At 38.6% G+C, this 25,867-nt stretch overlaps 4 protein-coding genes across 5 annotated transcripts in view; 2 read left to right on the forward strand and 2 right to left on the reverse strand.

Moving 5' to 3' along the window:
- The window catches only part of LOC132700134 (uncharacterized), a 51,587-nt gene that overhangs the window by 20,228 nt on the left and 5,492 nt on the right, over positions 1-25,867 (forward strand). The window lies entirely within an intron of this gene.
- Positions 3,639-4,448, reverse strand: LOC132699900 (uncharacterized). Its single transcript, XM_060666880.1, has 2 exons — positions 4,355-4,448; positions 3,639-4,303 (listed from the first exon to the last, which is right to left on the reverse strand). Exons 1-2 carry the CDS (start codon positions 4,405-4,407, stop codon positions 3,691-3,693), a joined length of 666 nt encoding a protein of 221 aa, XP_060522863.1. The 5' UTR covers positions 4,408-4,448; the 3' UTR covers positions 3,639-3,690.
- On the reverse strand, positions 18,899-22,797 carry LOC132699938 (uncharacterized). 2 transcript variants are annotated; one of them, XM_060666935.1, is made up of 3 exons: positions 22,393-22,797; positions 20,697-21,306; positions 18,899-20,097 (listed from the first exon to the last, which is right to left on the reverse strand). In XM_060666935.1, the coding sequence occupies exons 1-3, from the start codon at positions 22,795-22,797 to the stop codon at positions 20,084-20,086; spliced, it is 1,029 nt and encodes a 342-aa protein (XP_060522918.1). In that variant the 3' UTR covers positions 18,899-20,083. The 2 variants fall into 2 exon arrangements, with proteins under 2 accessions (XP_060522918.1, XP_060522917.1); XM_060666934.1 differs by lacking the exon at positions 18,899-20,097 and having other exon boundaries at positions 20,490-21,306.
- Positions 20,114-22,404, forward strand: LOC132699939 (uncharacterized). The gene is made up of 2 exons (XM_060666936.1): positions 20,114-20,497; positions 21,418-22,404. Exons 1-2 carry the CDS (start codon positions 20,252-20,254, stop codon positions 22,246-22,248), a joined length of 1,077 nt encoding a protein of 358 aa, XP_060522919.1. The 5' UTR covers positions 20,114-20,251; the 3' UTR covers positions 22,249-22,404.

Genomic DNA, 25,867 nt, shown 5'->3' on the forward strand with positions numbered 1-25,867 from the left:
GCATTCACTTCCTTGCCCATTACAGTATTACCTCAACGTTGTATATAAAACGGTCCACCAAAACGGCGGATCTTCAACGCAAGGCTCTTGTTCCGGCACGTTCAGCAAATAATCTTTCCTTCTCTCCAGCATCATTTCTCTTTTCAACTTGCTTTTGTTGTTCATCATCTACCGACGATGCTCGAAGACTCGCGCCCTAGCGAAAGCACTAATAATTTGAACTTCGGCAGCATGATTTCTGCAGAACATGACTACTGATATAGTATGGTAAGACTTAGTCCTTCGACTAAGGCTTCATCAAGAAATCTCAGTCAAAAAAGCAGCAAACACGGATGTTAGCGCCCAGCCGTTTCGCAAAAATCGTCGGATCCTGCAATTTCAAGAAGCCATTTGCCATGACTGCTACGGCTACGAGTGCAGGATGTCGTTATCTGAACTGAGTAGGGTAACATCAAGAGGGCATCCCCAGAAGTAGTCGGACAAGCTTACGTCATGACAAAAAATCCAGCCAAAATTTAATAATACCTAACGTTAAATTGTCAAAGAAACAGGAAACGGTTGTTCGAACAGGCGATCAATAATATATTAAGGGGCTATCGATGCCGCAGAGTGGTTCATTTTCCCCAATTACAATTCTTGAATTTTGAAAAATTAATATGATTTAGATTGAAGCGTATTACAAATCACCACCACTATCATTTGAATAGCTTTTAGCGTTTGAAGTTCCTCCTCATATTATTGTCGATATTTCGACTAGACCACTAGTTTTAGCCGGTAAACGTCTTAGACTTGACATAACCGAAACGGAAGATACTATTAAAGCATGGATAAGACCTTCATCTATTGGTTTTGTGCAAATTTGTGTTATGTTTGGGAATATAGAAACGTCTTTATGCCTTTATCGAAGAGCTTCATTATAATTTCATTTAGAAACACTTCTGCTATTTGCTGATGTTTCGTCAATCATCTTGTTGCCTTCTTCAGAGATAATTGAAACTGATTTGCATTCTGCTCTGTACCTGTTATATACTGTTACTTGTTTACAGAGTCATGAAACTATCAATCACTAAACCCAAAATGAAAACCATCTGCTTTTCTTTCAAATAATTTTCACATTAGATATATTAAGCGTTCCATTACAAGCTGAAAAGTGTCAAAGAAATATAACGTTTATCAGACGTCCATAAATCTCTCAACATCTTCGATCCATCAAAGAAAAAATCTGTTTGGGACCCCAGGAGTTTACAGCATTTCATGGATGTGCGGCAAAGAATACATTGGGGAATCAGAACGAAAAATATTAACTGGGGTAGAAGAACATGAAAGAGCATTAAGACAAATAAACTCATAAGCAGTTGGCAAAGACTATCTTAAAACTATACATCAGATCTTATTCGACAAAATTAAAATTCTTGTGAAATTGATGCACGTCCCTGTGGGTGTCTTCGGAGAAATTCCAGTCTGCGCTATGAGTGGTAGTGCTGAATGTACATTCTGCAAAATGTGGTCTTCTCCATCCCCTCTTACGGAAATCGCAGGCTAAATCTCGACTCATCAGTAAACAGAATGCTCCTCCATTAATGCCAACTGTCTTTGTCTTCGGGTTCTGCCCATGCGTAAACAGTTCGAGATATCCAAGATACGCAGGTTTAACCAGACCGAAGATTGATCGCAGCAAATCGATAGCCTCTGGCCATGTTTGCCAAGGTTGACTTAACTCCCTGGTACCAAGTGGCAGCAAAACCGTCTAAGAGCATTGGCAACCCTTTTAGAGCATTTTCGTTTGAAATATCGGTACAGTCTTTGTACACGTCAATGAATGCTTTAACTTCCGCGTCCCACGAGCTCTTAAACGCGAGCTACATTTGGAAAAATGTCTGTTTCAGCGTTGACTGTAGGATTTTAAGGTAGTGACCCATTGTTGGAAGCGAGACGATTGAGGAGTTCTTGGAATTGCGAGTCCGTAAGAGTAACAGTAGACGTAGGCGTAGACATTTTGTTTGATCGAAGGTTTTTGCCCTTCCACGATGAAAAATAGTCAAAGTTTGTACCGTTTTGACGAAAAATCAACCCACAAAACAGTTCGAAACAATATATTTGTTCGGTTTTCGGTGAGAAATCAAGCGCAAAACAGGTTCAAAAAATTTTTATGTAAAATTTTATTGTAAACCAGCTTTTTCTTTCATATCAGCAGTTGTTTGCTGGATGTTACATACTTAAAAACACAAATCATTAAATGTCCCGGTGAATGTGCACATCTTGAATGATCAGAGGTCCAAAAAAAATTCGAAATATAGCGTGCGTAATTGAATTGAATTCCAATTTTAAACACAGCTTACGTTCATGTTTTTAAATACGTGTCTTTAGTTGGTCCCTTATCATGAGCATATAATGACCTGTACGAGCAGCGAGCAGAAGATCACTCTGCAATTGCGTCGATGTTCTGTTGGTGGGTGGTTGATCGTTTGCCGTTAGTTGTAATTTTGGTTGTTTGTCGTTATTCGCGTCGGATTGGTAAAGTTCCTGCTACCAGTTTGTTTCGGTACTACTATGGGGGTTTCATTGAATGTTGCTGGAACTGGACTAGGACTGCGCACCCTAAAATAGGCTTCAAATTCGTCTATTGAGTCAGATACATAAGACATTTGCACCGGTCAAACAGAAACTACGGTAAACACTAAAGTAATAGCATCTTATGTCATAAAAGATAGTGTATGTAAAATTTAATTCAATTAAAATTTAGTTCAATATTAACAGTTTTAAGCTATTAATATTTGAAGATTTATGAACAACTATAAAATTCAATTATTTCTTGTAAGTTTATTTTAGTGGAAATACATATTGAATAGGTTTTGGTTAATCTACTGCAATAGTCAAAATAACTTAAGTATTGTTTTATTATAATCATATACCTATTATTATTTTTCTATTTGAAAGAAATTTGGACTAGGTCACTTTCTCATGAATATAAAATCAATTATTTCAAGTTTGTTTTAGTACATATTGAAAGTAGGTTTTTGTTAATCTACTACTATAATAAAAAAAAATTGTATTGTTTTATTAGTCATAATATAACTACACCTATTATTTTCCTATACGAAGAGAATTAAGATCAATTTGTTCATCTAACATTTATTAAGTATTTAAATAACATATTCACGATTATAACAAATTATTAAATAATAATTACTAATAAGAAAAATTAAGTAGCATTAAAATAATCCCAACATTATACTTCATCATCACTGCTTTCGTCTTGTGCAGGTTCAATGATACTCATTGGGAATAACTCCAGTTCGGCAAAGTTTAACTAAGTCATCCTTTTTGTTTTTGGATATTGGCAATGCTTCTGAGTAGCACTTTTAAATCTGATTTTTTCGGCGTACTACTGGGTCTACTACTCTTACATTTAGAACTTTGTATTCTTCATCGTACTTGTACCTGAACAATATTAAATTTTTTGTTCCTTTTTCATATGATCTTGATCTTCAGCCATTCTACTCTTTAACCACTTTCGTCTCGAATCGTATTTTTTAATGTTGATTTGCTGAGTTCTTTAAGATTGATAAAATCATTGTACAGGGTGCGGCAGCATAACTTCCTTTTTTCAAAACTCAATAAAAACTATTGTATGCATCGGAAAATCTTTATTTATTTTTTATAATGTAGGTACATGTCTAAAGTTTTTATTTACATTGTTTTGAAGATCAAATCTGTTAGGTGACGTCCCTCATTCTCCATACATTGCGTAAACCGATATCTGGCGTTTGTCATGACTCTTGTTAGCATAGCTGGTGTTATGTTGGCAATTTCTTCTTCGATGTTGGTCTTCAAATCTTGTAGGGTTCTTGGACGGTTCACATAAACCAGGGATTTCAAAAAACCCGATAGAAAAAAATCACAAGGGGACAGATCGGGAGAGCGTGCCGGCCATTCCAAATCGCCTCTAATTGAGATAAGGCGCTCTGGAAAGTGTTCCCTCAAAACAGCCATCGATGCTCTTGAAGTGTGTGCTGTTGCACCGTCTTGTTGGAACCAAGTGTCCCCCAAATCCAACTCTTCTAGCCGTGAGAAAAAAAAATTCTGTAGCATGTTTACATACCGGTCCGAATTCACTGTCACTGTAACCTCATTTTCCTCAAAAAACCAGGGACCAATAATTCCAGCGTAGGAAATTGCACACCACACTGTGACTTTGGGTGAATGCAAAGGCCTTTGATGCAATTGTCGAGGGTTGGTGTCAGCCCAGTAGCGCATGTTTTGTTTGTTAACCGACCCACATAAATGAAAATGGGCTTCATCGCTAAAAAAAACAATAGCACCCTCGGGAACGACATCAAGAAGAAGCTCACACGCGTTCATCCGAGAATTGAAGTCACGTTCTGTAAGTTCCTGCACTATCGCCATCTTATAGGGATGAAAATGAAGATCATCACGAAGAATTCTTCTCACAGAACAATCGGATAGTCCAAGGGCAGATGCGTGTTTGCGCGCAGAACGCCGTGGTGATCGCAACATTGAAGCTCTCACTGCTTCAATGTTCTCATGTGATCTAACGGGCCGAGGGACTCCAGTTCTTCGTTTTGTCGCACTTGCAGTTTGTCTGAATGTAGTGACCCATGTAACAATTGATTTGCGGTCTGGGACGGGAGCCAACGGGGCTAAATTAAAGCGATTCCGAAATGCACGCTGTGTTGCAACAACCGAACCGCTTGAAAAGTAGGCCTCAACGGCAAAGGCACGCTCCTCACTATTCCAACGCATGATGGCGACTGAACCGTGTCGGGACAAAACTTTACAGTACCCCCTCTTGAACGAGACCACTAGCGCCCCACTATGACATCAACTAACTGAATGGCGCGCATTTAAAAAAAGGAAGTTATGCTGTCGCACCCTGTACGTCAGCTGATGAACATTATAAGCACTTGAAATTTTATTTTTTCTTCACTTGGATCGTGCTACTTTTCTAACTCTTGGGGCGTTCTGTTGCAGTATGCATTGAATCTGCTTCCATGTGTGAATGTCCTTTTTCTAAAAAGTTATGTGTTATAATTCCTATAGGTAAAACTTGAGCGATAAATAAAAAAGGGCAGCTATGTATTAGTTGCGGTTTTGTTCGCTGCGCATTTCAGTAACGATGTAACTATTTCATTACCTCCTCGTTGACCTTCTGTTTTAGACCAAAGATAAGGCCTCTCTTTGGTGAGGCTAGCTTTTACACGGTTAAGTTATATGCGCAAAGTTTGCGGCTGTAATGCAGAGGCGGTACTTCTGAACATGGTATTTGTAAAACTCTTTGTAAATCGAAACTAGTATGTTATACTTCGCATCCTGAAGTGCCTGATAAATAAAGTTACCAATTTTGCGGACCGGGGACAAAATTAAAAAAACTGCTTAGTCGCGGCGATAGCAGCGTGAATCCTTTGGACGCGGCGTGTAAGGAACACGACGTTGCTTATTCTCAACACCAATCGCTCGGGGAGCGTCACAAAGCGGATAAAGAGTTGGAAAAGCGTGGGAGCGAGTAAAAGCGAAAGACGCGAAGTTTGGTGAAAAAGCGGGGGCGTTCCATGTCATTGTCACGGATTGAACTGAGGTGGCTTTTACTTTATGAAAATCCATTTATAAAAATAAATAAGACCTAAAAGTTCAGATTTTCACGAAATTATATATTATGACATGACAATCTACCAATGGACGGTACTCTAAATACTGAGACCATGACGTTAATAAAAAGCCCCCGCTGCGGAATAGAAGAAAATGCTTTCACAACCGCCAATGCGGTATGGAACAAAACGACTTTAAATTGGTATGTTCAAGCCTCTGCACCTGGGCTAAGGTTTCGATCGCCAACCAAGTTTTCAAAATTTGGAGTTTCGTTTCCTATTTAGAATTCGCTTACAATTACATGAAGCCCGATATTCTGATTCTAATCACCGATAAATTTGACGGAAAAGGTCAAGTTTTGGGTCACGCATTTTCCCCAACACAAATCAAAAGTGTGTGGAAATTTATTTGGATAAAGACGAGAACTGGTATTTTGAGGTGGATGTTCCTGCGCCCGCACCAGAAACGAGTTTGTATACCGTGCTATTACACGAAATCAGGCATACCCTCGGCTTAGAGTATAGTTTTGATTCCACGTCCATATATTCCTTGCGAATTGTACTGTACCACTAGTTCGCCTTTTGACAGTTTCTTTGTAACGACTGCTTTAGGATTGCCTTTTCTGTTAATACGCAAGGTTCCTGTCATGTCTTTCTCCGTAGCAATTTCTGGGTTAGATTTACTCTATTGTAAAAGTTATACATAAATAATTGTCAATTTTTTCTTTCATAAGAGAATAACTTTCGATATGGCCTTTCCCAGATAACCCTAAATCTGCAGAACCAGCATTTTAAGAGCGGTTCCGTCAGGTTCGCATAAGACGTACAACTTTATTTGAAACTTGTGTCTTTTGCCTTTTATATATTAAGGAACTCGCAAACGGCCCCGCCATAGAACCATAGATTCGTCAAAGAACAATTCTCTGGATGGATAATAAATTGTTATCGTTGTATCATTATAAAAATTTATCAAGGGCATTATTTTTCCTAACCGAGTCCGTGATTCTTCACTGTATCTTCAAACCGCAAACATCTTAATATTAATAAAAACCCATTCCGGCTCATAAAAGTTGAAAAAAACGTTGAAGTTGAACAGATGGTGCCTTTTCCAGTAGTCATTCATTCTGTTTATTTTGATTGTTCCCTTGTGAAAAGTTTACCCAGAAAAACTTTCTTTTCGTTTTGAGTGACATCAACCCACGAAGCGATTCGCGGTTAATCCTTATTCCGATGAGATCAATAGCATGATCATTTGCTCGCTTACATAACAAATCAAAAAATTCGTTAAATATTAAAATAGTCAATAGGTTCTTCGGAGTTAATATCTACAAGTAAACCTGACAGAATTTTCTCTATTGGAATTTTATCACAACTTCAGTAGTTGGCCGGAATTGCTGAAGGCGCTTGAAGATCTGTGGTATCTGGTGTAGGAGTGGGAGGACGAGAAGGAGTTGGAGAATTTATAGTAGAAAATAATTCTTCCTCGGACTCACCATTGTCGCTTTGTTTCGTAGTTGGGGTCATCCTCGCTATTGTTTTCGAAGAGGTCCGCCTCGATATCTGACTTCTCCAAGAGAGCTGCCAGTTCCTCATCAGATTGTTTTTTCTTATTTCAGTTGCCAAACTTTCGTTTCTTTGACGGGCCTGACTGGTCTTTCATGATATCTGTAAAAAAAAATATAAAACACGCCTCTGTGCCGGTGACCGCCGGTCCGGCGGACAAAATATATATTTTTTTTATTTTCGTATTTTTATTTAATTTTAGTTACTACAAATGACTAGCCTTTAAAATTAACTTAAAGGCATATTAATATAAAATAAACACAACAAGGAACTCTTAGCAACTTACATGTTTCAAAATGCATCCTCCAAAATGGCCACCGATCACAGATTTTAGAAACCAAACAAGCCACTCGATAAATTAGACCATAACAAAACACCCTCTCACCGCAGCGGACCGATCCAAACTGAAGTGAAGTTTTATGCGCCTTAGAACCGTTTGACCAATTGGTTGCGCGCGCATTTTTAGTCAAATTGCATACAATAAAATAGAACACGTCCTAAATTCTTGCATAAAATTGACTGAACATGCTCATTTCCTAATTCCGATTGTTTTATTAATGAGGTTATGTTTGTTTAGCTGTGATTTTGCGAGCTTTGGTTTAATTCAAATAGTTAATTTTCAAATATCGTGTTGATGTGTAGTTATGAAATTATGTCGTGGTCTCAGCAGCAGGTAAAAATGCTTATAGAGCAAGGAACACCCTTGTTTATATGCAGTGAAAAGTACAGAATACAAAAATAAACATGCTAGAAATAGTGCACTTGACCAAATTCATTCAGAACTGAAGCGTATCATATTATCCTGCCATTCCACACTCCCTGAACTATTAAAATAATTTTTAAATTCCTCCCGTATCAATTGTGCAGACACCACACTTCTGTTACTTCCTTGTTGTGGAATCTTTTCTAATAAATTTGCTAAAATTTCATTTTGAGATATCTCTGTGTAATTTTATCAGTTTTCTGTAGCCAGGTAATTATGAAGAACGACACATGTTAAAGTAATTATTTCAACTTTTTGTGTATTTAAATTAATGGGATTCAAAAGAATTCTGAATCTATTACCTAGAATTCCAAATGTACTTTCTATAATTCGACGAGAATTATAATAGAAAGTCTGTAGTTCAAATTTTTTGTTGATATGTTAACCCTCGACAAGGAAAAGGTTTCATAACTCTTATGGAAAGTGGGAAAGCATCGCCCGCTACAATCACATATCCAACACTCGTCCAGGCAGCATCTGCCATCGCCTGCTGAAATAGGTGCTCTAAATTTTATATGCAGGAAACTGCCATAATGCGTCAAATTCTTCGGCTATATGCAACCAGTCCTTTCGATCTGGTGTCTACAAAAACAGAAAACGTAGGTACTTTACCATGTAATAGATGTGTGATCTGATTGCACATTTTTTTTTATTATACAGGTCGTTTGAAAATTTAGTACTAAAATTTTATAAAATTGGCATATAAAATATAGCTAGGTACTGAATGTGGAAACACCCTGTATATTGGTACTTACACTTAAATATTCTGTTTTAAGAACGACTTCTGTTACAAATCTGGATGTGGTTGATTCGTGAACACGTGTGCTATACATCAAAGATCAATAAGATTCGCCTGTTGCTACAAAGCGCAGTGTTGTTTCAAGTCTGTAATTAAGACAATTTATTGGTAAATTTTTATTAGCAATGATAACTAATGAAATGTTTATACATATATTGTGTACTTACTTGCTTCTAGCAGATACACAGTCACGCATAAACGTATCTTGTTTTTTTATATGACGTTCCACCAAATTCAGCATTCTTAGAAAGTTTTTGTATGATAAAGGAGCTTCATGAAGCAACTCTTCATTTAACATAGCTAAAATGCCTTTTCCTTCGGCCCTTCTACCGATCCATTTCCTTTGCCAGTTTCTCTTTCTTTTTATATTATTATTTCCACGATTCCGGTTCCTCTTTTTTAGAGTTAATATTAACGAAAGAACACTAATAATAACAACATTTTTTCTCTTTCCATTTATATTTATCAGAAAGAAATTAATTAACCGCAACGACAATAAAACATTTTTTAACATCCATCGTCCTTTTCAACATGCGATCTGCGCATGCACTTGTACTAAATTTACTACTTTAAATCATGTATTGTGACATACAACTATATTTCTTGTATACAATATTTTATAAAATATTTCCCCAAACTACTTTTCAGTACTTAATTTAAGTCCCGTGTCAAACGGTTCTTAGGCTAAGAACATAGTGGCGCGATGAGGATAGCGGCGAGCAAGCAGGGCGACATCGCGTCGAGCAACCCTCGAGGTGCCGAAACATAGTAGAGCTTCGAGGAATAGCAGAATACCTGCATAATATATTATTTTCATTTGTTTATTGTGAAATTAAAATGTTTTCAGCGATAAAACTTCTAGACAGTAGTGCCGCTAAAATTTAGTATCTTCGTAATCAACAAAGAACAAGAAGTTGAGGTGTACACGAAATTTTTTAAAATCGAAGAGAGTGTGGAGAATTTCGTACTCTTTACGAAAAGTTGCGGCAACACCGCACAAGATTTTACGGATATGTCAGAATGGAAGAGCCACTTTTGATTATATTTTAACCCTGATAAATGATCAGTTAATAGAGAACTGGACCAATTTCAATCTCACTCCTATAAGAGCCACAGAGCGTTTAATAATAACACTGAGGCAAGTTCCAAAATTAATTACTTAGACAAATTATAAATAAGATATTTATCCTAAACTGAGATCTAATTCTTGAGTACAAACTAAATACAAAATAAATGAAGTGGTTATTCTAGAGACTTCCAAAATTTTCATAATACTGGGTACAAGTCATATTTCCAGATAAATCACAATATGATTGTCTTTGCGATAATGCTAGCTCTGGTTGCTTTGGTGTAGAATTACCCGATGTATTTGGTGTAGGAACTAGTGGTGTAGGTGTCCGAATATCTTCTGAATAAACAAAATTAAAAACGAATGATTGTATTTGCATCCCTAGCAACATTTTATTTCTTGTGGAAAGTTTTTTGACATGCGGCAACAAACTATAAAGGCTACGTTTTCATCGTTAATTTTCTCGAAATTTGTCAACTATTGCCCGAAATGGTCATTAATTTGTCGATCACGAGACCGATCATCTGTAAATGACGTAACAGAAGAACTTCGAGATTTCGACGCTCATGGGATGTGCTGGGAGAAAATGGTTCACATGTGACTGATATGTTCTCGTTATCTTCTGATGGTTGATCTGGTTGAGATGCCTCATCATCATATTCATCTTGATTTTGGGACCAATTGCCAGTGGAAGGGCGTGCAGTAAACTGATCACGTAAAAATAAAAATTGTTCAAAAAATGGCCATGAAGATTTCAGTTTCTTCCCTCCGGGATCGCCAGATGGGCGAGGATTTTTTTGCAATTCTCGACGAAAAGTATCACGAATATTTTTCCACTTATTCCTTACTCGGTCGCCTAAAAGTTAAAAAAACATTTATACAGCATACAACATAAAATTGCGATTTGTGAGTTAATGCACAGTGCAAAAAATAATAACTTTTTGAACAATCGTAGGAAAAGAGCTTTCATGACATATTTTGTTTTCACAACATGTGGAAGAATATCGGAAGAAAACAAACATTATATGGGAATGTTTCTATTTCAATCGGTCATCCTGTAACTATAATAACTTTTTTTTCTAGGTTTCTAGCCACTAGATCGTCATTTAAGTCCTTCTCATTTACTTTTCGGATAGGTTGTTCCACTGTGGCAAAAATAAGGAAAACAATAACAGTTCTATGGCAAACGCTACAGCCAATTCATATGCGTATTCCAGACCAAACTATTTTTTTGAACATAGCAAAAGAATACTATCAAAAATGGAACTTTCCCAATTGTATTGGAGGACGGCCCGGTCTGCCGTCGGCTGTGGAGTGGCTCGGGGGTTTTCGCGGGACTGTGATTCCAGCGAGTACGCGAAAACTTCCGCTTTATCTGCTGGGGTGGTGGCGATTCCTGTCGGGGCGGTGATGGGGGGGATCTTTGCCCTGCATCGTTTGGACAGCCTTCTGGCCATGTTCCAGGGCGTCTTGTCGTCTTCGTTGATCTTCTGGACCCATCGATCTTGTTTTAGTCTGTAGAGCTTCTCTTTCGCTTGTCGAGAAAGGCGGTTTGCCTCCCTCTTGATTTTTGAGTCGAGGGTCGCTCTGGCTCTCATGAAGGTTTGATTCCTGAGCCTGGTGAGGGCCTTCAGATCGGAGGGAAGACGTTGCGAATACTGGGGCTCGGGTTTGGACGTTGTGGCTTGGTCCACTGTCTCTCCCAATTTCCCTGTGGAGTTTAGTAGTCGCCTCCTCCAAGTCGCGGTGGGGCTCAATCCTCGGGATTGGGCCCGTGTTTCTAGACCTTCTTGAAACTTGGCCCAGTTTGTGTATTTGCTGCACCTTTTTAGCTCCGTCGGCCGATGACCGTTCGAAGCTCACCAGGTTTGGGAGATGGTCCGAGTGGAGCTCGTGCAGCGCCTGAATTTGGTGGTCCCTTCCCATGTTCTAAAGTAGGAAATGGTCCAGATTGGTGGGTCTGCCGTGGGCTTGATACTTGATAGTGCGTCGGTTCAGCGGCTGAGATCAGGGTGACGTTGAGAGACTCTACTAGGCTCTGCGCTGCTGATTTGTCGTAGTGTGCCCCAGCGGCGGACTTCGAGACCGAATTGTTGATTCGGCCTGGAGCAGGCGGAGACTATTCTCTGTGGACCAGTCCGCGAAGGAGGGCGATGTCCACTTCCTGGTCCTGTAGGGTTTATGTAAGGTCCAGGACCTTGCCCTTGACGGAGCGTTCCATGACATCACTGATAATGTATCAGGTTTGCTGGTCCTATTGGCCATGCGCTGTGGCTTGATCGGCAAACTGGGGCGGGGATCTGGCTGCCCAATTCGTTAGGCATTCCTGGGTGATGGTTTGGACCATCTGCTGGAACACGGCATTCGATAGTCCGGGGGGGTAACGGAAACGACATTGCCGGTGTCGACTGAACTGCGTCAGGTATCGTCGGGGGGGTGGGCAGGGTAGGCTGGGCTGGGGCCGCGGCCGGCGTCGCGACGCCTGCGTACGAGAGGCCGGCGACGCGGGCTCTCGCGGCTCTTGCCGCGTTGACAGCATCTGGCATTGGCCGTATGCTCGCCCCGACAGCTCGCGCAGCATCCTGGTGTGTTCCGGGTCTTCTTACAGTCCTCTGTACTCTGACTGTCGCCGCATTTCACACATTTGGGTGGGGCTGTACATCGGGATTGGTTGTGCCCGAAAAACTGACAGTGCGTGACTTCGTTTCTCTGTCTCAAGGGTTCTACCTTGATGTAGAGTTTCATAAATTTTTCCACCTTGTAGATGGACCTGTTTTCCCGGGGGAGGATGGCCAGGACCATCGCCATCGGGACCTTCTTGTTCTCGATCACCGGGGTCATCCTGATGATCTTGATCCGCTCGGGGATGCCTTGCAGAACGACGTGGAGGTTCCTCTCTTCATTCATTTAGAAGGTGTGGTATAGGACCTTCCGGGTGTTGAAGAGTTTAGTGATCCGCCTGAAATCATCAACACTTATATATATATATATATATATATATATATATATATATATATATATATATATATATATATATATATATATATATATATATATATATATATATATATATATATATATATATATATATATATATATATATATATATATAACAGTGTTCGAAGTGTTTTCGGAGCGCGAGCATTGAAGATGCCAAGTGAGATTTTGGCGAAACGTCTGCAGGATTCCAGTCGGATGCAGGATTTGCAGGAATCCAGTGGGATGCAGGATTCCAGTCGGAGTTCAACGAGCGAACGGATGATATCCCGGAGTATAGTGTCATCACATTTTTCCATCCGTGAATCAATACGTGAGAATATATATATATATATATATATATATATATATATATATATATATATATATATATATATATATATATATATATATATATACTTAAGAAATGGTTCTTGGGTTTTTTTTGGTCCTTTTTTAGTGAAATTAAAATAAGTTTCCGTTACTTGTTACATTTTATTTTTTGTGACGTTTCGGCCTTCAAGATCTTCTTCAGACATTTAATTTTAACCTACAAAAATGTTTATATTTTTTAGTACGGATTCTTCCAAATCTTCCATTACTAACTGTGCAATAACACTGGAAATCGATGCTCCCATTGCACAACCATTGACCTGCCTGTAATATTTGTCATTGAATAAGAAATAGGTTGATGTTAATGTTAATTCTACAGCTTCAAGAAAGTGATTTAACGGAATATCTGTGAAATGTTTAATTTTTGGCCATTTTTTCTTTATTATATCTTTAGCTAAAGGGATGGGAATATTTGTGTATAGAGAAATGACATCTAACGAGATCAAAACATAGTTTTCAGGTATTCTGACATTTTTTATCTTTTCACAAGTAACGGAAACTTATTTTAATTTCACTAAAAAAGGACCAAAAAAAAACCCAAGAACCATTTCTTAAGAATATATAAAATTAAAAGGATCAATGCTCGAGCATTGAAGATGCCAAGTGAGATTTTGGCGAAACGTCTGCAGGATTCCAGTCGGATGCAAGATTTGCAGGATTCCAGTCGGATGCAGGATTCCAGTCGGATGCAGGATTCCAGTCGGAGTTCAACGAGCGAACGGATGATATCCCGGAATATAGTGTCATCACATTTTTCCATCCGTGGTCCTTTTTTAGTGAAATTAAAATAAGTTTCCGTTACTTGTTACATTTTATTTTTTGTGACGTTTCGGCCTTCAAGATCTTCTTCAGACATTTAATTTTAACCTACAAAAATGTGTTTTTAAATAAAATTATTTATAGCATTGTTTTCCTGTTCATAATTAAAACATAGATAAAAATTTGTATAGGAGTCAGCATTGAAATGATTAAAAATTACTAGTGCAAGTCAATAGAACAAACAAAGTGATTAAAAATTGTATAAAAATAGATGCACAACAATAAAACATACATAATTTTTTATATTACGATTACATACATACCTTAAGCCAAAAATCAACGGTTCACTATATAGTTGTTTGGTAATTTACAGTTTTACAACATTCACAACAGACATATTGAATATGTAAATCGACAAGCCACATTGATAAGTCGACGAACCAAAACAATAATGCGAAGCGAAGTAGGACAACGGAGTTTTTTTTTTCTAAAGCTTTTTTTTTTTTGTTTGTGTGAGATTCACGGGTTAATGTGTCTCTTTATTTAATTAAGTTGTGATAAATTTTGCTGAGATTTTTTGTGTCAGTCTTAGAGTTTATGGCGTTTGGATTTTTTTGGATCTCAATCATTTCATAAAATTCCCGTCTTTTTGTGTGCCTTTCTGAGCGTAAAATTTTCACAGTTTGAAAGTCAAACGAGTGCTGATTCTCCCTGGAATGGCTCGAAAGAGCAGTGTTATTTTTTTGTCATATTTATGGCCGTTTAAGCGACTTTTTAAGTATTGACTAGTTTGTCCGATGTAGACACCGTTACAATTTTGGCACGGTATTTGGTACACCACGTGGCTTTTTTTCTCGTCAGGGATTTTTGATTTTAATTTACTAAAGTTTTGTTCTAATAGATTATAACCTTTGTGTGCCACAGTAATGTCGTGTTGTTTGAACACATTGCACAAATTTTCCGATAGCCCTGGAACGTACGGTAATGGGAGAGATTGTTTTTGAGAATTTTTCTTCTCGGATTTGTTACCAGCATTTTGATTGTAAAATTTATGTATCCGTTTATTGAAAATTTTATTTATTAATACATCCGGATAACAGTTTAATTTTAGGGCTTGTTTTGCTTTTTTAATAGCTTGCTGTCTGTACTCAGGATCGGACAGTTTAATAGCTCGGTCCGCTAAACCTATTACGGATTTTTTTTGGGTGATGGGATGTTGGGAGTTGAAACTTACATACCTAGATGACCAAGTATCTTTGGTGTACCATTCGGTTTTGATCTGATCTTTGCTGTGGTATAGAGTCAGGTCTAGAAAGTTAATGACGTTATTTTTTTCGATCTCTATTAAAAATTGAAGTTTGTCGTTGTATGAATTAAAATTCTCTAGAATATCATCGATTTCAGTTTTTGGGACAGCACTTACGCAGTCATCGACATAACGATAAAATAGGGGGATGTGAAGATTTATATTTTTTAGTACGGATTCTTCCAAATCTTCCATTACTAACTGTGCAATAACACTGGAAATCGATGCTCCCATTGCACAACCATTGACCTGCCTGTAATATTTGTCATTGAATAAGAAATAGGTTGATGTTAATGTTAATTCTACAGCTTCAAGAAAGTGATTTAACGGAATATCTGTGAAATGTTTAATTTTTGGCCATTTTTTCTTTATTATATCTTTAGCTAAAGGGATGGGAATATTTGTGTATAGAGAAATGACATCTAACGAGATCAAAACATAGTTTTCAGGTATTCTGACATTTTTTATCTTTTCACAAGTAACGGAAACTTATTTTAATTTCACTAAAAAAGGACCAAAAAAAAACCCAAGAACCATTTCTTAAGAATATATAAAATTAAAAGGATCAATGCTCGAGCATTGAAGATGCCAAGTGAGATTTTGGCGAAACGTCTGCAGGATTCCAGTCGGATGCAAGATTTGCAGGATTCCAGTCGGATGCAGGATTCCAGTCGGATGCAGGATTCCAGTCGGAGTTCAACGAGCGAACGGATGATATCCCGGAATATAGTGTCATCACATTTTTCCATCCGTGAATCAATACGTGAGAATATATATATATATATATATATATATATATATATATATATATATATATATATATATATATATATATATATATATATATATATATATATATATATATATATATATATATATATATATATATATATATATATATATATATATATATATATATATATATATATATATATATATATATATATATATATATATATATATATATATATAATATATATATATATATATATTCTTAGCCCCTCGGCAACCTTAATTAATGTTGTGAGAATTTAAGTTCAATAAAGGAGAGGTATTTAAATCTAATTGATCGTTAAGCAATATATTTGAATGTCTCATTTTGTTAATCGCCATGGCTTCCAATAAATTTAATTTACTACTTTTTTGTGGCTGTATGTAAAATATCAAAATTGTCGTCAAAAATGTACTTTTCTGTGCATAATTAGAATCTAGACTATTGTTTTTAAAGGCTCTTTTATATTAGTTAATGCGTTTCTTGATGGATCTACCTGTTTGTTGGGCCAAGATCCGCATTTCAACATGTAGATGCCTGATTTTTGAGATTTTGAACATTTCGTTTTATTGTTTTTTAAAAATTTTCCTATTGTGGTGTTAGTTCTGAAAGCTATTTTTAAACCACATTTTGACACATGTTTTGAAACTTTTTCACTTTGTTTTGCTATGTATGTAATTGTTTTAAGTTGTTCGTGTTCTGTATTAGGTTTCGGATAAATAGAGTTTACTGTTGTCTGGGTCGGTTTTTTACTTAATTTTATCTATAATGGACGGATTGTTCAGTGCAATTTGTTTAATGATATTAAGTTCTTTGTTGTAATTTTATGTTGAGAGTGGCGTATTAAGCAGTCTGTGTTTAAAAGAATGAAATGCAGCTATTTTGTGTGTATAAGGGTGATTTGAGCTGTTATGTGTGTATGACTGTGTCCGTGGGTGAAGGTTTAGGAGAAATGGAAAAATCTCATTTGTTTTGCTTTGCCGTTGTCGTAATAGTTAAGTCTAAAAAAGTAATTGGTTAAGTGGACTGTATAATCATTTTGAAATGAAAACTATGTAAGCCGAGTGGGGCAACGAAATAACTGTAGCGACTTACCGCGGTGCCACGGAGCTGCCTGGTATTCTGGGTTCGTCTTCGGGGTACCCCTTGGTGATGCGGAAAATGTTCTTTTGGCAAAAGTAACGACGGGCGAAAATGCAAAACAGGAAGCTAAATCGGAACGAGTACAGCGAAAACTACCTTTCCAACAGGGTGGTTTTTACCGACTGCCGATCGACCCGAAAATTAAGTTATCGGCAAACAAAAAAAACGGGGAAACGCGTAAAAAGTCGCCCGTAGAAATTTCGTTGCCATTTAGCGCGCAATTTTAAACTATAAACTATAAAAATATTAAAGAAAACATAAATTCTTAAAGTTAAGTAAAAATTAATCATTAATAAATTATAAATAAGTATGGAACTTATTCATTCCGGCCCACCAAAGTGACTGTCACTTTCGGAAGGTTCCAAAGGCAGGGGACATAATTTAAGTAATGGCCTTTTAAAAGTACCCGAATTGGTACGGACATTAGCGACTCGAGCGTGGCCGTATGGGCCTTTGAAAATGTCCACAATTCGACTTGTACGCCACTGTAAGGGCGGAGCGAGATCGTCTTTTAACAAAACTAAAGTGCCGATTGTGGGTTCTTGACAGGGTTGCAGCCACTTTTGACGAGTTTGTAACGTGTTCAAATACTCCGCCTTCCATCGGCGCCAAAAGTCGTTGTGAATTCTCTGAACTAGTTTCCAGCGATTTGGATTACTTAATTTCTCAGTGTTAACATCGTCGTTTGGTACGGCGACTAACGGAGCCCCCGTTAAGAAGTGACCGGGCGTTAAAACTTCAAAGTCTTTGGGATCTGAAGATAGAGGTGTGAGCGGTCGAGAGTTTAAAGGCCGGTCCAGACACTCCGTTTTGCACAACGTTTTGTCTCCGCAGTTCAAGACGTTGCAGACAAAACGTTGCGTGTGGACCGGAAAACTGCGCAGTTTTGAGTCCGTCGGGAGGACTGCACAGTTGCAGCGATAACTGATCTCGTGAGCTCTGAAAACCGTGACCTGCGCAGACATGTCGTTGCGTGTGGACACTTACTCCGTTTTCCAATCCGTTTTGTTCCTCAGTTTTCTCTAATCATCCGACCATGGCAGATCTGCGGCAATGTTCTCGCGAGTTTTTGACGGATTTTATTTCACATTATGAAAGTTTTCCGTGCCTTTGGCGAGTTAAATCTAAAGAGTACAGTGACAGGGACAAAAAGGGGGAAGCGTACGAGAGATTGGTTGAAAAGTTCAAAGAAATAGATGTCAACGCGAGCAGGGAGACAGTGGTGAAGAAAATCAATTCTTTGAGAAGCGTTTATCGCAAAGAATTGGCAAAGGTAAACAAATCGATTCGATCTGGGGCTGGAGAAGACGAAATTTACAAGCCATCTCTGTGGTATTTCGATTTGCTGCATTTTCTCAATGATCAGGAGACACCAAGGCCGTCGAGGAATACCATGGACGAAAGTGAAGAGTCTGTAAACTGCGACGAATCATCACAACTGGTAAGAAAAAAAACAACAAAATTTCCTATTATTACCTAATCGCTTTATTAACTGAAACATATTCTTTTATTTAATAGGTACAATCAGCTTTTACAATGTTTATTACAAGTGTCTACTAAAAAATTACAAGTACCAAATAATTATTTATGTACGCCATTCATTGTTTAAAGTTATAAATCTATCTTGCCAAGGAACAGACCCCTCATTGTTCAAGTACTCCTTGAAATGATCTCTGACCCCGTTAGCATTGTTCAACATGTGGCCTCTTGGTCCACGCTGTAGGTCGTGCACTAATTATGGGTTACATCTTTCACCTAATTGAACAGTACATTCAGAAATATTTTCCTGATCCATACTTTCTGGAGGGGTGTAGTTTTGGGGGGACTTTCTCCGCAAAAAGTTGTGTAAAGCGCAACACGCAAGAACTACAGTATCGACGTTGTGCATCTTTAAATTAATACTTGTGTGGAAAATACGAAATCGGGAAGCCAAAATGCCGAATGTGTTTTCAACAACACGCCTCGCCCTAGATAGGCGGTAATTAAAAATTCTTCGGTCCCTTGTTAATGTTTCTCGTCGATATGGTTTGAGAAGGTCTGGACGCATAGCGAAGGCTTCATCCCCAACAAAAACATATCTTAAAACTCTGTTTGAACTTCCAATGGATCGGGGTTTTGGAATTTTTAACTCGTTGTTAACGAGTTTTTCATAAAATTGAGTGTTATTTATGACTCCTCCATCTGAGATCCGACCGTTTGTTCCTATATCACAGTACAAAAACTCGCAATTGGCATTGGCTATTGCCATAAGAACAACACTGTGTGTTTTTTTGTAATTGAAATAATAGGACCCACTTCCTTTAGGTGGCACAATTCTAATATGTTTTCCGTCAATTGACCCTAAACAATGAGGGAACTGCCACATTCTTTCAAACTCCGCTGCAACTTCCATCCACTCCTCTTCAGTCTTGGGAAACTGAAACAAAACAAAAAAAGAAGAAATATTGCAAGAGTTTCATCATTGAAAATTTGTAAAAATAATAAAAATATGGAGATCAATAATACATTTATTGTTTAATATTTTCAGGTGGAAGACGATGTGCAAGAAACTGTTATTGACAGTGGGCCCGGTGAAGCTGCTACTACCCCTGCTACTCCTGCTTCCGAAGCATCTACGAGTACTTCCCATTCTGTCAATACCTCGCACAAGTTAACTCGTAACAAGAGGAAGGCTGTTGGGAATGATGATGGCACAATTGAAGTCCTGCAGGTGATAGGGAAGAAACTGGAATCGCTACAGGCAGATGATGCATTTCAGGTATTCGGAAAACATGTGGCTAATAAACTCAGAGAAGTCCCGAATTCACAAAACATAATTGCTCAGAAACTAATTTCCGACGTTTTATTCGAAGCTGAGTTGGGTACGCTTACCAGAAATTTTCGAATTGTTGCTCAGTTTTGTGTGATATCGCCATGGAGGAGGTTCTCCTGTGGTCAATTTTCGCCTGCTGTATTGTAAAAAAAAAAAGATTGGAACACATCAGAGGAACCGTTCGTTCAAAATGGTCACGGAAATGGCTTTTAAAAAGGCGGGACTTTTCCCATATAAGATTATTGAGTGAATTACGTGACGAATCTAATGATTGGCGAAACTACTTGAGAATGGACATGGACACGTATATTTACTTATTGGAATTAGTGACACCGCATATCAAGAAAGAAAATACTTGTATGAGAGCAGCAATATCACCACATGAAAGGCTAACAGCAACTTTAAGATTTTTGGCAACCGGCAGAAGTTACAAAGACCTGGAGTTCACAACAATTATATCAAAACAATCGCTAAGTGAAATCATTCCCGAAACATGTGAAGCTATCTACAAGGTGCTGAAGAAGGATTACTTGAAGGTAAGAAATATTGTTATTTTCCATAAACGATTTATTATTTAATTGAACATTATAAACTTTATTATTGTAGAAAAGTTATTATGGTAAGCAATAGAAATGCACGCAAGTATACTTCAGTTTGGTTGAAATGATGACAAGTAGGTTCCAACGGGAGAGTGGGCAGGGGCTTGGTGGGCGCGTGTCTGTACATCTTGTTCACCTTGCTGTGGGATGATGCATGAAACTGCCGGAATTTTCCCAATTGTTTCATACTCCTGAGTGTGAGGTATTTGTTCTGGGGCGTAGTTATGTGGCATAGGCTGCGGCTGCTGCGAGAAGGAGTGGTATTGTCCAACTTGTGAAGAAAGATTTTGTTGCATTCTGATTTGATGTGGCGTATTCTGTTGAGGCCAATAATTCGTGGCATTCATTGAACCAAAATCATCTTGTCGCTGGCTTTTCATGTCAACAATTCGAAAATTTCTGGTAAGCGTACCCAACTCAGCTTCGAATAAAACGTCGGAAATTAGTTTCTGAGCAATTATGTTTTGTGAATTCGGGACTTCTCTGAGTTTATTAGCCACATGTTTTCCGAATACCTGAAATGCATCATCTGCCTGTAGCGATTCCAGTTTCTTCCCTATCACCTGCAGGACTTCAATTGTGCCATCATCATTCCCAACAGCCTTCCTCTTGTTACGAGTTAACTTGTGCGAGGTATTGACAGAATGGGAAGTACTCGTAGATGCTTCGGAAGCAGGAGTAGCAGGGGTAGTAGCAGCTTCACCGGGCCCACTGTCAATAACAGTTTCTTGCACATCGTCTTCCACCTGAAAATATTAAACAATAAATGTATTATTGATCTCCATATTTTTATTATTTTTACAAATTTTCAATGATGAAACTCTTGCAATATTTCTTCTTTTTTTGTTTTGTTTCAGTTTCCCAAGACTGAAGAGGAGTGGATGGAAGTTGCAGCGGAGTTTGAAAGAATGTGGCAGTTCCCTCATTGTTTAGGGTCAATTGACGGAAAACATATTAGAATTGTGCCACCTAAAGGAAGTGGGTCCTATTATTTCAATTACAAAAAAACACACAGTGTTGTTCTTATGGCAATAGCCAATGCCAATTGCGAGTTTTTGTACTGTGATATAGGAACAAACGGTCGGATCTCAGATGGAGGAGTCATAAATAACACTCAATTTTATGAAAAACTCGTTAACAACGAGTTAAAAATTCCAAAACCCCGATCCATTGGAAGTTCAAACAGAGTTTTAAGATATGTTTTTGTTGGGGATGAAGCCTTCGCTATGCGTCCAGACCTTCTCAAACCATATCGACGAGAAACATTAACAAGGGACCGAAGAATTTTTAATTACCGCCTATCTAGGGCGAGGCGTGTTGTTGAAAACACATTCGGCATTTTGGCTTCCCGATTTCGTATTTTCCACACAAGTATTAATTTAAAGATGCACAACGTCGATACTGTAGTTCTTGCGTGTTGCGCTTTACACAACTTTTTGCGGAGAAAGTCCCCCCAAAACTACACCCCTCCAGAAAGTATGGATCAGGAAAATATTTCTGAATGTACTGTTCAATTAGGTGAAAGATGTAACCCAGAATTAGTGCACGACCTACAGCGTGGACCAAGAGGCCACATGTTGAACAATGCTAACGGGGTCAGAGATCATTTCAAGGAGTACTTGAACAATGAGGGGTCTGTTCCTTGGCAAGATAGATTTATAACTTTAAACAATGAATGGCGTACATAAATAATTATTTGGTACTTGTAATTTTTTAGTAGACACTTGTAATAAACATTGTAAAAGCTGATTGTACCTATTAAATAAAAGAATATGTTTCAGTTAATAAAGCGATTAGGTAATAATAGGAAATTTTGTTGTTTTTTTTCTTACCAGTTGTGATGATTCGTCGCAGTTTACAGACTCTTCACTTTCGTCCATGGTATTCCTCGACGGCCTTGGTGTCTCCTGATCATTGAGAAAATGCAGCAAATCGAAATACCACAGAGATGGCTTGTAAATTTCGTCTTCTCCAGCCCCAGATCGAATCGATTTGTTTACCTTTGCCAATTCTTTGCGATAAACGCTTCTCAAAGAATTGATTTTCTTCACCACTGTCTCCCTGCTCGCGTTGACATCTATTTCTTTGAACTTTTCAACCAATCTCTCGTACGCTTCCCCCTTTTTGTCCCTGTCACTGTACTCTTTAGATTTAACTCGCCAAAGGCACGGAAAACTTTCATAATGTGAAATAAAATCCGTCAAAAACTCGCGAGAACATTGCCGCAGATCTGCCATGGTCGGATGATTAGAGAAAACTGAGGAACAAAACGGATTGGAAAACGGAGTAAGTGTCCACACGCAACGACATGTCTGCGCAGGTCACGGTTTTCAGAGCTCACGAGATCAGTTATCGCTGCAACTGTGCAGTCCTCCCGACGGACTCAAAACTGCGCAGTTTTCCGGTCCACACGCAACGTTTTGTCTGCAACGTCTTGAACTGCGGAGACAAAACGTTGTGCAAAACGGAGTGTCTGGACCGGCCTTAACATAGCCTCTATTTGACATAATACGGTGGACAATTCTTCATAGGTGAGTATTTGCGAACCGATGACACGTATCAAATGACCTTGACCGATTTTATTCCCGAATCCCATATACCTCCAAAGTGGGGGCGGATGGTGGTATAAAATGCCAGTAGTGTTAGCTTTAACAAAGTTTGTCGCGTTGTCTGAATACAAATTCTGACATGACTTCGGCGTGAGACAAACCGACGGAGAGCGACCAAGAAAGCTTCAGCGGACAAATTGGACACTAATTCCAGATGGATGGCTTTGGTAGCCAAACAGACAAATAAATATATGTAAGTCTTGGTAGTTTTAGCTCCTCTGTGTTTGCTAAGGGTAATAAGCAGATTGCCGCTAAAATCGATTCCCGTCGAAGAAAACGGTTTTTGGGGAGTGACTCTAGCGTGGGGTAAATTACCCATTATTGGTTTGGTAGATACGGGGTTTTACTCGAAAACAAGTGATACAGCGAGAAATTATGCTTTTTACTAAACGTTTGGACAACCTGTATACACCGCAATGCAGATATTTTCGATGGATAACTTGCACAATCAGATAGGAAAGTCTGCTCTCGCAGGGTAGTAACATAGGGTGCTTTTGGTTAAAAGAAATGAGAGCGTGTTGGATTCGACCACCCACTCTTATGATCCCCTCGCTGTCTAAAAAAACGTTTAATTTTTGAATTGGCTTAGGAAGCTTTTTATTACTCTTAATTTGGAAAATAATTTCGGGAAAATGTTTTTGCTGTTCGTGTTTAGCTAAAATTCTCAAAGCGTTATTAAGTTCGTTAAAATTTAGTGAATTTTGTTGCTTGCGGGAGGATGATTTGCAATTGTTTATAAATCGGATTACATATGCGGTTATTTGTTGAATTTCGCAGAGGTCGGATTGACTTTCCAATAGGTTGTTTATAAATTTGTCGGTCTTAGTTTTCGCGACTAAGCAAGTGTTCGGTTTATGTTCCATGTCTATGTTGTGAGGTATGGTAATTTTACTGGCGGCATGTGGCCACTCTGCGAGATGCGACAGTAAGAAAGGAGGACCGGCCCACCATAACGGGTGGTTTAGAAGCTCGGAAGGGGAACATCCGCGGCTGGCGACGTCGGCGGGATTAAATTTAGTGGGAACGTACATCCAGCAATCGGGATTGGTGTTTTCCTGAATGATGTTCACTCGGTAAGCGATAAAAGGTTTCCATTTGCTAGGATGGGATTTTATCACATTTTGTAGTGAAATATTTTGGGCGAAGGTGTCCGAGAGATATTTCAGCATTTGAGACAGCAAAGTTGCTGCTAGCAACTCGATTTGAGGAATGGACAGTACTTTAAGGGGTGCTACTCGAGACTTCGCAGTAACGAAGTAACTATGATGTCGATGCTGGCGGAAAATACGCAAGTAAACAACGCCTGCATAATCGCGTTCGCTTGCGTCGCAAAATCCATCTAAATCGACGGCTTCAGCGCCACTCAAATCCATATGGCGCGGCAAAGAAAACAACTCTAATGTGTGAAATTCTTTTTTATTGGGTTCCCAGTTGCGCAGAATTTCAAGGGGCGGTTCTTGGTCCCAGTCGAGTCCGAGAATCCAAAATTGTTGAATTAAGTGTTTTAAAGAGAACGTAAATGGCGCTAGAAAACCTAGAGGATCGTAAATACGAGCTAGCTTGGAAAAGATGTGGCGTTTGGTGCAATTTTTATCGTTAAACCTGACGTTGAAACGGAAGGTATCTGAAGATGGATGCCAGCATAGTTCTAAAATTTTCGTTATCTCGTCGGAATCGAATGAAAAAGCTGCAGGATTTACTAGAGATGGGTCCAAATGTCCATTTATGTAGTTCGAAACATCCTCTGTCTAATAAGAGAGTAAGCTCTTTTTGAAGGGATAAAGCTTCTGAAATAGTGCGGCAGGAGGTTGTGATTTCGTCAATGTAAGTGTCATTTAGAATTACTCTGGAAGCGTTCGAAAAGTTTGTCGATTCCTGTTCGGCCAAGAGTTGTAGCGTGCGGAGAGCGAGGTAGGGAGAAGAGTTTATCCCGTACGTAACAGTGCGCAGGTTGAAAATGGAGACAGGGTCGCTAGAGTTAAAACGCCAAAATATCTTTTGAAATTTTCTATGCGCGGGTGTAATTAAAGTTTGGCGGTACATTTTCTTTATGTCTGCGGTTAAAACTACAGGTTTCAAGCGAAAATTTAGTAAGATCGCGACGATATCCTTTTGCAACTTAGGTCCAGGCAACAAAGTATCGTTTAACGAGAGGCCGCTGAGCGGATCGCGAACACTAGCGTTAAAAACTACGCGTAATTTGTTGCTGATGGCGGTTGGCTTCAATATACAAAAGTGCGGAATAAAAAAGCAGCTGTCGTTTGTCTCCTCGTTATCGGCGTATTCCATATGTCTGAGATTCAAATACTCCTTCATAAAATCCGAATGTTCTAAATATAGAGATTCACTCTTTAGGAGCCTTTTTCTAAAGATAAAAAACGATTAAGCGCGAGCTGTTTGTTAGCGGGGAAACGCGGTGCCGAATTTTTAGGGTCGCTACAGAACAGAAGAGAAACAATATACCGGTCGTCCTCATTTGTAGACACGGTTTCAAGGAAATAATTTTCTCAAAGTTGGTCGTCGGGCGAGAGCGGTATTTTCTGCGGTATGGTCTCCGATTCCCAGAATTTTGTAATAACGTTTTTCAACGGTTCCGAATCGCATAGACAAAAAACGATTGTACGGATGTGTTGAGGGTGTTTGTTTGGTCCACGGCGCCCATTAGAACGTAACCAAAAATAGTATTTATTGCGACTGG

This window comes from Cylas formicarius, unplaced genomic scaffold (assembly GCF_029955315.1).
Source record: "Cylas formicarius isolate icCylForm1 unplaced genomic scaffold, icCylForm1.1 PGA_scaffold_3__17_contigs__length_32017465, whole genome shotgun sequence".
In the NCBI taxonomy this organism is placed as follows: domain Eukaryota; kingdom Metazoa; phylum Arthropoda; class Insecta; order Coleoptera; family Brentidae; genus Cylas; species Cylas formicarius.